The sequence below is a fragment of the Rhinatrema bivittatum genome, chromosome 1 (assembly GCF_901001135.1).
Source record: "Rhinatrema bivittatum chromosome 1, aRhiBiv1.1, whole genome shotgun sequence".
Lineage (NCBI taxonomy): Eukaryota > Metazoa > Chordata > Amphibia > Gymnophiona > Rhinatrematidae > Rhinatrema > Rhinatrema bivittatum.
Genome location: NC_042615.1, coordinates 56,256,350 through 56,270,517, shown reverse-complemented (window position 1 = coordinate 56,270,517; position 14,168 = coordinate 56,256,350). Strand labels below are relative to the sequence as shown.

General features: G+C 40.3%; 1 protein-coding gene across 1 annotated transcript in view; it reads left to right on the top strand.

Moving 5' to 3' along the window:
• Nucleotides 1–1,873: 1,873 nt before the first annotated feature.
• The window catches only part of LRBA (LPS responsive beige-like anchor protein), a 1,658,631-nt gene continuing 1,646,336 nt past the window's right edge, over nucleotides 1,874–14,168 (top strand). Inside the window, 2 exon segments of the mRNA XM_029605291.1 lie at nucleotides 1,874–2,094; nucleotides 2,658–3,080. Coding sequence (XP_029461151.1) covers nucleotides 2,868–3,080 — 213 coding nt within the window. The 5' untranslated portion in view covers nucleotides 1,874–2,094; nucleotides 2,658–2,867.

Sequence of the window (14,168 nt, the reverse complement as noted above, 5' to 3'; positions counted from 1 at the left end):
AAAGCAATGCAGATGCGAGTTGCTGTCTGAAAGATTGCAAATTCTGTGCCCAGCAGCAGTGTTTTCTTCACAAGCCTCATGTTAAGGGTAGTAATATTTACAATCAAAACAAAGCAACTATCAAACCCATAAAAAATGAGTGCTAGCAACACTTTCACTGGGTGAGGAGCCTTTGAAAATTCAGACAATGCTGCTCGATGTGCTTTGCTTTTGGACTTGGCTGCAGAAGCAGTCCTGTGCTTTTCCCCTTATGTTTGCATATCAGTATCCTGGACCTTAAAAGTTGGGGCCCGTGTTGATTGTCATCTTAATCTAATTCCCTCCGTTGCTGTCTAAACAGAGAGTGATGTTGCAGTTGCATCAAAAGCATTAAGGCTTATTGTTAAGGGTAGCAATCCTATGTCTTCTGTTAAGGGCAATAATTGCCACTCTGTGTGGATTATCCCCATGCATATCAGCACCCCCACTGCATTCACTGTAATATTAGGCAAGTCACTTTATCTCCCATTGCCTCTGGTACCTTTTTAGATTGTAAGAATTTTGTGGAAGGATTTGCTGTATAAGTTTGCTCTCCTGGTTAGGGAAATATATAATTGCCAAATTAAACCTCTTTTCCAACGTAATCTCATGCTTTGCAGTTCTGCCCTCTTATGAAAACAAGGATGATCATGGCAGATAATTCCATGGAAACACTTGTCCATAAATGATATCATATCCACCCCATCAACAGTCATTTTCCAGATATACTGAACAGAAGAATTTGTTTATCATTTCTGCCTTTTTCTCATTTATCTCCACACTTTGCTTCTAGGCTCCTTTCAGTCTTATAATTCCACTTTATGGTCTTCCTCCTTTCCAACACATACCAGAAAAAAGTTGTCACTGCACGTTATTTCTGTAGCTATCTTCAGGTCTACTTTTGTTTCCATCATGATTTTTTTCTTCCTTTCCACTTTTCCCATATGGAACATTTTTCCATATTCATCTTTTATTTTTAGATATTTTGTACTTTTTAAATGCTAATTTTAGCCTTTATTTTTTTTAGACACCTCTTTGGAGAACCATCTTGGTTTCCTTCTCTGTTATTTATTTTTCTGACAAAGATTTGTTATATTATAGTTTCTATTAGTTTGGCCCATTGTTCTTCCACTTCAGCTATCTCCTCCCACTGCTATGCTAAATGATTTCTTCGAGCAACTGCTCGTTTTGGAGATCAGGTTCTTACCTGTTCCTGACTGAATCACACCCCTTCAAGCCTAAAAACAGGTGAATGACCTCTTCCCTCCTCTCTTTCAATAACTTGTTTTCTACTATAAGCAGCGGGGGCCTCCAGGGACTAGCTCCTCCGTCTCACTATAGAGATATCATTCAAGACTCGTTTCCACAGCTATATCAAACAGCACAACTACAAAACAATATTAAAAAAAGAGTAAATGATTACACCAAAAAAAAAAGAAAGGCCTTATATTCAGCATCAAGTTTTAATACAGATTAGCAACGAGCGAGCAACTTTATAAACGTTTTCCGGGCGCACAGTGGCACGAACGAAACAGCACCGCATTTCTACAGCTTTCGTGTCCTCGGAGCACCTTAGAAACCGCATACGAAGTGCAGCCGGCGCCGCCGTAGTAACCATAAGTGCTTCTGTTAATAGCAAACGTTGTACGCGGCCCTGCCCGGCCTCTCCCCCCCCATTCGCCACGGGCTTGCCTTTTTAACCTCTTCGGCACACCTTTGCCGCTCTGGGGCATATTCCTATTTTTGGAAGGGGAGCGAGGAAGGGCGAAAGCAGACAGCCCAGCTCGGTCGCTTCGACGCGGTCAAGAAGGGGGGGGGGGGGGGGGAGGAGGCACAGATCGCGCACTTCCTCTCGCGCGCTCGCCGCCTACCTGGGAAAACACCTGAGCGTGCCGTGAGCCCCGCCCCTCACTCGCAGCCTCTTCCTCCCCCTCTGCAAATGCCCGCGTGCTGCGCACGCGCGCTTACCCGGCAGAGAGCGAGCGAGAGCGGCGGTTCTCTCAGCGCTGTCATGGCGGCTGCCTTCTGAGCTGAAGCAGGAAGGGGGGAAATCATGGGGACGAACTGAGAAGGCGAGTGAGTGGGTGGGGGGGCAGCAGCAGCGAAGTTTGACGGAGCTGAAGGAGAGAACTTGGCGGCCTAGGCCGTGTCGGGGGAGGGGCGGGGTATAGGTTCGGCTCGGCACGGCCGGAGTTGTGCAGAGCCCTCTCCGTCTCTCTCTTTTTCCTCCTTTCTTCCTCCTCTGCAGGGGTAGCCCGGCGGAGGGGAGGAGGAGGGAGGCTGGGTCGAGTTTGAACTTCCTCCCTGGGTGGTTTGCGTTGCACCTGCAATGAGCAGAGGGCAGGAGCATCCCCGAGTGCCTCGGAGGGAACCGGAGGAGAGGAGGCAGTGGTAGGCTCTGCAGAAATAATGGGGGTCGGAGGGGACAGAGGGCTTAGAAACACTTTAAACAGCTACAGGCTTTTTGTTTGCTAGTTGAATGCGCTGGGAAGAAGGATAGGATTTGGGGGTGGGGGGGGGGAAGCAGCGTGTTACTGCGAGCGCCGCCCGCCCGCCCCTTAGATTGAAGCTGCGGCGTGACATCCTGGACGCGGGCTGATTCTCGGAGGGTTAAACCTGTTTTTCGTTTTGTCCTTCAGGGTTTCGGGTCCTGGCTGGATGCCCCGGCTCTCCGGCAAGAGGAAATCGCTGAGGACTTTGCACTTTCCTACCCGCTTATTTTCAGCTTCGCTAGTTGACCGACGGAAGACAAACCACCTTTCTGTTTGAAATTGTGCACCGTCCTGGGCGGTGACTATATTTTGGCACATAAGGTGGTTTTTGTTTTTTTTTTTTGTAAGGCGATAGCTATGGCCACCGAGGACAAATCGGTTCCTGTGCACCCAACAGGTGATGCGGTAGGCGGGGAGAGAGGCTGTGGAGCTGCAGCCGAAGGCAGCTCCCTGACCCTGGCTCCAGGTGTTCCCATCAGAGGCATCAGGATGAAATTTGCGGTTCTGACGGGGCTGTTGGAAGTTGGAGAGGTGTCCAACAGAGATATTGTGGAAACTGTGTTTAATCTGGTAAGCAGATTCGTTTTAATAGGTTTATTTGTGATATGTAGCCTAAGGCTGAAGAACCATTTATGGCTCTTGTGAGACCCTCACTGTGACATTTTTAGATAACTAATTTTTGTAATGCAGGATAAATTTGAATTCATTTTAAATGCTACTTTTAGCAAGAGTTAAGGGAACTAGATGAATGTCAGTTTACTGTATGAGTTAATAGCACAGTCCACCATACCTATGTTTACTTTCTTGCTGTAACAAGCCTACTGATTTAAAACTTAAGAAAGTTATGTTCCTGTTTTGCAGTTGTCCCTCAATGTATTTCTATAAGTGCTAGTTCAAATTTTCATGCTCTATTATCCTAAAACATTTGGCAACATCTTGGAGTATTACCTTTCCATAGAAATATTTTGCCTTTAATAGTGATAGTATGTCTGCTCCATTGTCATATGTTTTTGCCACTATTTCAAAAATCATTAAATTAATGTAACTAAAGGATACAATAATTCTTCTTTGTTTATGAAGATTATAGTTGTATGCAAATTTTAGGCACAGTGGACAAACTGTGTTTTATAGAAATACAGTTTCAGTAGAAGCTAGTACAACCTCTACATGGTACAAAGTTATCTTTCTGCAATTTTTTTAATGCAGAATTAATTTATTTGACAATTTTAATAGATTGAAAATAATAAAGCAATGAATATGGCCTGCAAAAGTTTGGACATCCATCTAGTTGAGCAATTTTTTTTTTTAAAGTTGTTAAAGCCTGAAAAATTTGATTGCACTTTAAGTTAGTTGAAGATAAATTACGTGGTTGAACAAATAATCAGACCCTTCTAGCTTCCTAGGTTGTGATTGTTTTGTCTACATTCATCAACCATAGGGGTAGATTTTAAAAGCCCTGCGCGCCCAAATCCTGCTGGATTTACGCGCGCAGGGCACTCGCGCGCCTATTTTGCATAGGCCCCCGGCACGCGCGAAGCCCCTGGACGTGCGTAAGTCCCGGGGCTTGCTAAAATGGGCGGTCCAGGCGTGTGGCCAAGTGCCCCGACATAGCGGCCTGTGTCGGAGCCTGGCCAGCCAGCGCGCAAGTTACGCCTGCCAGCGGCAGGTGTAACTACATTGAACAAGGTGAGGGGGGGGGATTTAGGTTGGGCCGGGGGGGGGGGTGGGTTAGATAGGGGAAGGGAGGGAAAGGTGGGGGGGGGGGGCAAAAAAAAAGTTCCTTCCGAGGCCGCTCCGATTTCGGAGCGTTCTCGGAGGGAACGGAGGCAGGCTGTGCGGCTCGGCACGTGCAGGCTGCCGATTTTGTGCAGCCTTGCGCACGCCGACCCCGGATTTTAAAAGTACGGGCGGCTACGCGCATATCTTTTAAAATCCGGTGTACTTTTGTTCGCACGCGTGTATTTTTTAAAACTCTGCCCCATAGGTTCCTCTAAGCAGCAGTTGTCTGAGCATTTGAAAATTAAGTTAATTTGCTCTTATAAAGTAGAGGAAGGCTATAAAAAAAAATCTCAATACTTCCAGCTAGCAAGTTCAACTGTCAGAAATATTGTTAGGAAAATAAAGTTACATTGAACTGTTGAAGTCAAGGCAAGATCTGGAAGGATCAAGAAAAAATCTTTGATAGAGCTGCTTGGAAACTGGTCAGATCTGTAAAACAGATCCCACAGATCACTGCAAATGGATCTACTGAAAAGTTTTAGCTTGCACTGGAGTAGTTGTCCACAGTACAGATTTGTTTACACAACAATGATCTGCATGGAAGAGTTGTCAAAATGAAAGTGTTTATGAGCTTGTCACAAAAATCATTGTCTAAAATATGCAAAACAAAACCTTGATAAGCCTGAAAATGTTTTTTTTAATACTTTGGAATGAAGCAAAAATTTCATAGTTTGGCCACAACCAAATAAGATACTGTAATTTCCATTTTTTAACAACATTTCTGACAGTTGAAATGGCTAGCAGGAAGCATTTAGAAATTTTTTTTTTTGCCTTCCTCTGCTTTGTAAGATTAAATTGTCTTCATATTTCATTTGTTCAGATAGCTGCTTAGAGGAGTCCAAGATTGTTGAAATTAGATGAAACTACTATTATAATATGAGGCTACAAGAGTAAGAGTATTTGTTCAACAGTGGAACTGTCTTTACATGACTAACTGAAAACCTACTGCTGTCAACATTTTGGGCCTTATTTTTTTTATTTAATGTATTAATGATTCAACTGGCAGGGTGTCCAAACTTTTGCAATACCATAATCACACTATTTTTTTCCAATCTGTTAAAATCAGAAAATAGTAATTTTGCATTTAAAAATTACAGAAAGATGTGATGTGTAGAGGTAGCTTCCGTTCACTTAGATATTCATTGAAACATAGAACTTGACCAGATGTGCCAAAACTTTTGCATTTGTGTGCATGCATTGGGACCTGTACCTGAAGTTCTTGGGTAACTGTGTAATGTTACTATGGAAGTCTATGTAAAGAAACACTTTCAACTGGTTTACATTTTCTCTCTTTAACACACTAAATAGGTGTACACAAAAATAAAAAAAAAATATATAGTTTAACTGGCTTGTAAACGTTTTAATTGAAACAAATTATTGTTCAGTAATTTCCACATTTCATGTAGATATTTAACAAGAATATTCCTTAGTCTTTCAGAAGATAAGATATTCTGTAATTTAAAAAAAGTGATAATGTTCAACAGAGTGCAATATAATTTGGTCAATTTTTAATTTTTGCAGTTATTTTTATTTTATTTATTTTAAAGATACTTATTAATCGCCTTACTGATTTTATCTTTTGAGTGATTTACAACATACTCATAACATTAAAACAATGTACACAATACAATAGATTTCAGCAGATCATTCTCACCAAGGTCAGTTTCTACCAGTCATTCACAGGCTTGGTCATAAGCCATGTATTTAAATTCTTTCAAAACCTGAAAATCTCCTCCTCTTCCCTAAGATCTTGTGGAGGACTATTCCATATGCCTGTGACTGTAAATGAATATGATCTATTTGCTAGCCGCTACTGTCAAAACCTTTTTACCTCAGGAAGTTGTAACAGATGTATGTTCCTCGATCTCAAATTTCTACCTGTTTTATGTCCAAATTTGAGAGGTAAATTAACTTTTTTTAAGCAGGTGATTTTCCCTATGAAACTTTTCAGGGTTACAAAAGAAAGTAAACTAGGACATGAAAGCTCATGCACTATACTGTAGAGTTCTGTTACAGAAGTTACTAGGCAGTATCGTAGAGGAAAGAGCATTGAATTTACCTGCTAGCTGCTGATACAGCCTATGTATTCTACAAAATTGTGCACAAGCGTAAATCTGCCTGGGGTAGGTCAATTATAATATTCACATGGGGCCAAATATCTTTTTTTTTTTTTTTTCTTGTTGCTGAGGAAACTTTTTCATTGAGGCTCTTGTTATTCTTTAGGTGAAACATCTGCTAATAAGAAATTCAAAGTATCAAAAGAAGCATATTTTAGGGATATGCAGCCTCAAAATTTCCATTTTTTTTGTTTGCAGGGGGAAAGATTTGGTCTACTTTGTTTGCTGAGCTGAAAAAAAGTTGAAAAACAAAAAAAAGGAACTGGGGGGCACTCCATGAAGTTAACAAGTAGCACATTTAAAACAAATCTGGAATTCATTGCTAGAGGATGTGGTTAATGTAGTCTGTGTAGCTGGGTTTAAAAAAGGTTTGGATAAGTTCCTGGGGGAGAAGTCCAAAAACTGTTAATCATGTTGACTGAGGGAATAGCTATTGCTTATTACCGGTATCAGTAGCATGAAATCTATTTAATCTTTGGGTACTTGCCAGATGCTTGTAACCTGAATTGGCCACTGTTGGGAACAGGATGCTGGGCTGGATGGACTCTTGGTCTGACCCAGTAAGGCAATGTTTTATGTTCTTATGACTATTAAAAAAAGAAAAAAAAAAGCCTCCCATGGACCTAAAATTGAATCCTGGGCCTGTCCAGCTGGACCTCCCTGGATTCCTGTTTCCCATTCCTGACATAAAATAAATCCAGTTCATCTGGAGCCTACCTGAGTCCCTCCTGCCTCATTCAGATTTGCTGGGGAGCTCTCACCCCGAGACCCCTACTTTTACCCCCTCCCCCCTTCAGAAAAGCCTGAAGGAGAGGAACAAAGACCATTCACTCCTGCCTTGGGTCTGGAACTTTAAAAATGGCTCATCCATCTGGAGGATGATGCTGAAGTGATGTAATTTTGTCGCCTTCCTCTGTGCCATTTTATTGTATGGCTACACAAACATGGCTGTACAAAAGATAGTGGTGGTCACATCTGAAGAAGGTGCCGAAGCTTCGTCACTTTGATGGATGATGCCCTTTTTAATGTTCCAGAGCAGAGCTTCTCTTTATGCTTTTCCAAAAGACTCTGATAGGGAATTAGTGTGGACTGAGCTGGGAGTTGCTTGGCACATATGAATGAGGGGGTGGTAGAGGCCCTGGTTGGGTCTAGGCCCCAGGCTGGATTTATTTTATGGTGGGAGTCAGGGTTGGATGAGCCTGGGAAGGCCCAGTTGAGCAGCCCTGGACCCAAGGTTAAATTTTGGGAGGGCAGGAGGGTGGTTGATGTGGCAGAAGTCCCTTTAAAACAAAAAACAAAGCAAACCCAAAAATGTTTGGGCATTCTCGTAGGAGGCCATTTTCGGTTCATGCCATCTACAATATAAATGGGCTTTGACTGGCCCACAAATGCGCAGTAGAGAGCAGCTCCACCGTGCATGCGCGGAACAGAGAGCTCTGACCGAGGTGCCATGCATCTCTCTCCATGGAGACGAGAACCGGTGCGAGTTCAGAGCGTGGACAAGGAGTATCGGGGGTGGGAGGGAGTTGGGACGGCAGGAACGTTGAGAGCTCTGACAGACGTGCCACAGGGGAAGGAGTGAGTCACATAGCATAGTGAATGAGAGGGGACGGAAGGAGATGAGAGTGAGGGATTGGGAGAGGGTGGGGAGGGAGTGAGGATGAGGGAAGGGGGTTTCAGTGAGAGGGGAGAGAGGCAGTAGGAGAAAGAGGGCGAGTTAGACTGAGGGAAGGGAGTTTGAGTGGGGGGGGGGAAGGGAGGTGAGTGGAGGGAGGAGTATGAGTGAGCGAGGGGAAGGGGGAGTGAGGGAAAAGTGTAGAAGAGTGCCGTTTCCGAAAACTGAAACGAAAATGTTTTTTTTTTTTTTTAATGTAGCCCATATTTATGGGCTTAATGGCTTGTTTGGAATAAACTGAAAACTGCGTCATTTGTGGTATTTTTTGTATTTGTTTAAAATGCGTATCCTTAGCATATTTCTTTTGAAGCTGTATATCCAGAAATCATATTTTCTGATCATTTAAATAAGTGTTTAGTAGGTTTATAACTTTCATAGTAAGTTAATTGCTAGTGGAGATATGTTTTAAGTTGTAATAAAATGGAATCTTCATATTTCAATACTGCTACACAAATGCAGTGCTGTACGCAGGAGAGACAGTTCAGTTCTTGCACTGTGGAGCTTAAAATCTGGTCAGCACACAGGTTTTAGAAAACTTATTTCGATAAACCTGGTTAAAAATTTACAAGGCTGTGTTTGGGACAACTCCGTTTTGAATTTGAAAGGAGGGACTCTAAAATGAACAGAGAAGGTTATGATGCACCAGTGTGGGAAGGGAGTTCCAAGCATATTGTGCAGCAAGGTGGAAAGCACAGAGTTGGGAGTTGGTGATGGAGAAGGGCATTGTTTGCCTGATGAATGGAGGTCATGAAGAGAGATGTAGGGAAGATGAGGAGAGGTAATAAGCTGCAGATTTAAGGCTCTTGTAGGAGAATCTTGAACTCTGTCTGGCAGTGAATGTGGAGCTAATGTCCCTATATTGGAGGAAGATAAGTCAGACAGCTGAGTTTTGGATAAACTTTAGTGGATCCAGATGGTTCAGTAGATCTGTGAGAAAATTGTGGCAATATAAGCAAAAGGTGATAAGAGAGTGAGTAAGTATTGTGGTAATGTGTCCAGAAAGGACTATAGAAGGAAACTACATGTTTTAGCATTGTTGCTAGGCTTATACGGAGAAGCAGAGGAGTTGAAGACTTCCAAGGTTAGGATGTTATATTTTTATTTTGTATATGCTATGTGACAAAAATTTATCTATGAGTATTAGGACCAGATGTGCTAAAAGTGTTTTTTTTTTTTCTCCTACTTTGTACTGGTGGCAAAATGTTTAGGATGTCTGTTTAATTTTTTTTAAATGAAGAAAAAATTATTCCTGAGGAAGCGCGGACTATCACTGGTCAGTGATACTGATGAGGCCACTGTTTTTTGCTTGGGGGGGTGGGGGTTTAATAACTTTGTTGAAATACAAAAAGGAATTGGGTTAGATATAGTTTAGTATTTTTTTAGTGTTTTCAGTACTGTAGATATTTTGAGGATATAAATATGTATTGTACCTGAATGTAATCTGCTTTGAAAGTGCCTGAAAAGCAGAATGAATATATATATATATATATATATATATATATATATATATATATATATATATATAGTATTAGATTGTATTTGCAGTATGAAATGGTTCCAAACAGTTACATTTAATGATTTCCTTGCGTTAAATGTTGATTTGATGTTTGAAGTCTGTCTCTTGTAGATAAACCATAAACACCCTCCCCCCCCCCAATCTATTCATTCATATGACAAGTAATTGATTAGACTCCTCATTGCCTACCTAAAGTTTAAGAATACATGCATTCCTGACAGTTCATACAAAATAAAAGGATCACCAGGGCTCTCCATGGCAGAGCCCTGGTGATCCTTACACCTGCCCTGCCATTTTTAGGCCCGTTTCATAATGAATTGAATTTACTTATCTCTGTCATGTCGGTCCACATGCAGTATCAGTCATGCTGTTTTCCAACAATTTTTGGCCATTTAACCACCTGGAGTAAAGCAGAACCCCCCTCTTTTTTTTTTTTGCCTGAGAACCTTGTTTTTAATTTTATGAGCTGCTAGCCGTGTAAACATGGATTTGCAGTTATCTGAGGTTTGTTTTTTTTTTTTTACCCTTGTTTGACTTGGCAGTTTCCTCCTGCTCCTTTGTACTTGCATTTCATTCAGAACCAGGTCTAGGATCTGTTGCCATGAGCCTCTATTTACAACTGCTTGTGATTTTTTCCCTTTATTTTATATCCCCCACCTCCCCAAGGTCATCGCAGTGATGATCCTGGGCCAGGCACCAGGCTTCCTTCTGGAATTCTGCAATCTGGCCACAAGATGTCAGCCTTAAGCAATGATTATGACTCCCTCTTCCTTTCCCCTGGGGGCTGGGAGCACTGCTTCCGCAGCACCTTCGGCTGATAGCGAGCAGAAAAACCTGACTTGGGGGTGAAACAGATGGCCACCCTGCATGGTGTAGTGTGCAGCAATTTGCTACCTGAGCTACCAGGTTGATCTTTCCCACATTTTAAATTCCTTTTGCTTTGTCCAGCTAATTGTAACAGCAGTCTTCTGGCTGAAGTATATCGACCATAGAACCCTCCAGATTCTGGTACAAATGCAGCATTAAATCAACCAGTAAGTGTGACCTTTGCATGATGTCTGGGTCAAACCTTCCTCCTTGGAGCCTTGAACATATTGCAACCTCCTTAGTTCCTACAAGAACAGGGTTTAGGAATTGAAACTCTTGCTTTGTGCACTGCTGCTGAGCCAGAAGCTTGGTGGACGTTAATCTTCTGGCTGGTGTCTCCAACCATCTACAATGAATAATACTGCCTCTGATACACTTGTATTTTACTGGATCATAGACCTCACCTTTATTACATGCTGTAATGTAGGAGTACTAGTATCAAGTCTCAGGAACACAAAGAAGTTGAAAAGAAATCAGGATACATATAATATACTAAACACATCTTATTTTCTTGAACTTGTACAGCCATTGTGTTGATTCATTTGGGGTAGTCTCTGTTTATTCATCATTGCATGGTATCAAATTTCTGCCCTTAACATTTCTTCCATTCTCAAATTGTTGCACATTTAGGCAGATGAGGACAGCTTGGAGGTAGGCACTATTATTTTTCTAATAGGATAAAGTAATGTGGTTGCTGTGTTAGTCCTTGAATGCACATAAATAAAGCTTAACAAAAAAACAAAAATAGTTATCAGGTGTGATCTAAAGTTTCAGCTCTCGAAAGTTAGCTAACATATATTTTTTTTGTTTCTGTTAAACTTTATCTGTTTAATAGCAGAATATGCTCAGATGAACATGTGTACATGCTTTTTTGGCCACCTTGAAGTACTGTGGACATTGGGGAGAGCTGCTAAAAGTGTACAGGGGGAGAGGGGACATAACCAGCAGAAAAAATTGGTGGTAATACTGAGCACAGGCTTGGTGAAATTTTGGAGAATTGTTTTCTTCTGGATGCCTCATTTCTGTTTGGATGTAGAGCAGATTCAGTTGAAAAGAGCTAGTAAAATGGTGTATGGTCTGCATGTAAGACTAATGAAGTGTAATTTAAGGACCTAAGTATATACACCTGAGAGGAATGATACAATAGATTTGCATTATTTATACTCTCAGTATATGAATAATTGGCAAGCTTTTTTTTTTTTTTTTAGGGAAAGGAAGTTTAAGGACCAGTGGATATGATGAATTTGGAGCAGGGTAGGCTTAGGAGTAACATGGAAAAACATTTCTTCCCAGAAAGGGCTATGTATGAATCAATCTCGCAGTTGAGTTGGTGGGAGCAAAACTGGAATATGGTTTGACCCTCAAATCGTGGGACAAGCAGAGGATCCTTGATTATGGGAAAAGGAGGCATAATTATGACCTGAGGTATTACAATTGATTAAAATGAACTTAGTGTAGCTGTTAATACCATCAGCTTGTCTTTTTTAGCCTAAATCTAAATTTTGGTGGATACTTTTCATAAGATGCTTTTTCACAACAAAATTTGTGTGAGAATTGAGGAGGTTACAGTTTTTAATTTTATAAATTTCCATGCCATACAGCTTAGGGTGATGTCCAGCAAAGGATATAATATACAATAAAATCAGGCCAACATATAAATACACAAATCAGAGCCCTAACCCCTTACTAGCGAGTCACTACTTGAAACACTCAGTGTGTCCTTACCATAAATACTGTATCGAAAAGTATCTACCTTAAGTAATTTGCCTTATTTTATTATTTACTTTTTCATTTTCCTTTTTATTTCATTATAGTTTATCTTAACAGATACTGTAGCTTATGCTCGGTGTATATTTTGATCTGCTGTAACATAGTTTGAGCTCTCCTGATGGAAAAGCATAAAATAAGTGATAAAAGTATAACTGTCAAAACCAAGGCATAAGCAAACCCCAACAGCATGTATGAATAAACACAAAATATAATATAAACATTTTGCTATTACTATATATACACACACAGCCTATAATAAAGGAAATAGCATATTCCTATATCCTTCTAATATACATATATTTAACAATTTCCAGAATGACAGTGCCAGCCAATCACCTATTGAAATTACTCAGAAGCATTCACAAAGAACCAGGTTTTTATGAAGCTTCTAAATTCCAGATTAACCTTTCGCTGAGCATGCTTCTTTAAGAAGTAAATTCCAGACTTTAGATACAATGCAGGCATGAGTCCTTCATAGTCTCCATTCTTTCAGTGACAGGGAGCTTGAGAATCTCAACATTATACTTTGTTCATATTTGATCAAATGCTGTTTCAGGTAAGCTGGTCCTGTTTCATTTATAGCTTTACAAATTATATGCAAGGTCTTAAATCTTGCCTGCAAAGCCACTGGAAGCTAATGTAAACTTCTAAAAATGGAACTGACCCAGCCTCCACAGTTGAATTCTGTAATCAATTGGTATGCAGAGTTCTGGACTAGCTGCAGCCTATAAGTATTCTTTTTTCCTGGCAGTCTGACATAATGTGTAACAATCAAGTTGATTAAGAATAACTGCATAAGTCAGGCTCACTTAGAAAGGTTTTATATCTGTATAGCTGCTACTACACCAATGGGTCTTAAAGAAATGTTTTTCATTAGTGTAACTAGCCAAATTTGATTTTTTTTTCTTGCATTAAAAAATTTACATTTTTGTATATGATAGCTTATCTTCAGATAATATTAAATGAATTACATTTCTAGGTTAGTTAGGAAGGAGAAATTGATTACCCAGTGAAAGGAAAACTGGATCTAGAAAAAATGGAAAATGTATAATTATGTACTATGCTTTGTCAGGGTCCCAATTAATAAACATTTTTGCAATAGATGCTTTGGGAGAAAACTTTCAGAACTCTAGTAGGCTTTTTTTTTTTTAGCTTTTTTGAAACAAAAATATAACTAGTTTTGTAATTCAGTTGTCTTCATGTTTAAACTGGTCTTGCAGTAGCAGTTGCAACTCTTTGGCCTAATAGGCCATCTTTTTACCCACAGGAGGATTCATGAGATGACTATTCTGATCTGCGAGGGATTGCTGATGAGTGTTAGTATGGTTGCAGGTTGTTTTTTTTTTGTCAGTGGTTAGTGGTATAACTATCTTTAGTTTACTTGACTCCGGTGTATTTCTCTTCCATTTTTAGATATTGTCCTTCACCTACTTAATGGAAAATACACACATAGAAAATATTCATTTTCAGTTTGTGTGCAATTCCTTCATTCTGTCACTAGCTGTGTCTGAGGGTTATAATACATTTAGAAGGAGCCAGTTTATAAATTAGGAGTCTGAAGTGTTTGTGGCTACATGGCAAGAATGTATTTATGGTGGTGATCAGTGGGAGAGTTGCAAAAACGTGGATTAGGCCAGTTAAGTTAATTGAATACTTTGAGCTTGATTTACTAAACTTTTTTTCCCCACAGAAAGTGGAAGAAAAGCCTTAGTGAATCAAGCCCTAAGTGTTTCTTTAAATTCTTTATTACTATTAACTTCTATAATATTAATATTGGGCTACTGAAAGTTGCAGGTAAGACTTGAAAGTACATGAGATGTGGTTGTATGAATTAATATAAAATGTCATTGAAATGAATGGGATAGAATAGAAGTGAGTTTTGTCTGTATATAGTAAAGTCAAAGATGGAACAATATTTATCAAAAATAAACTTA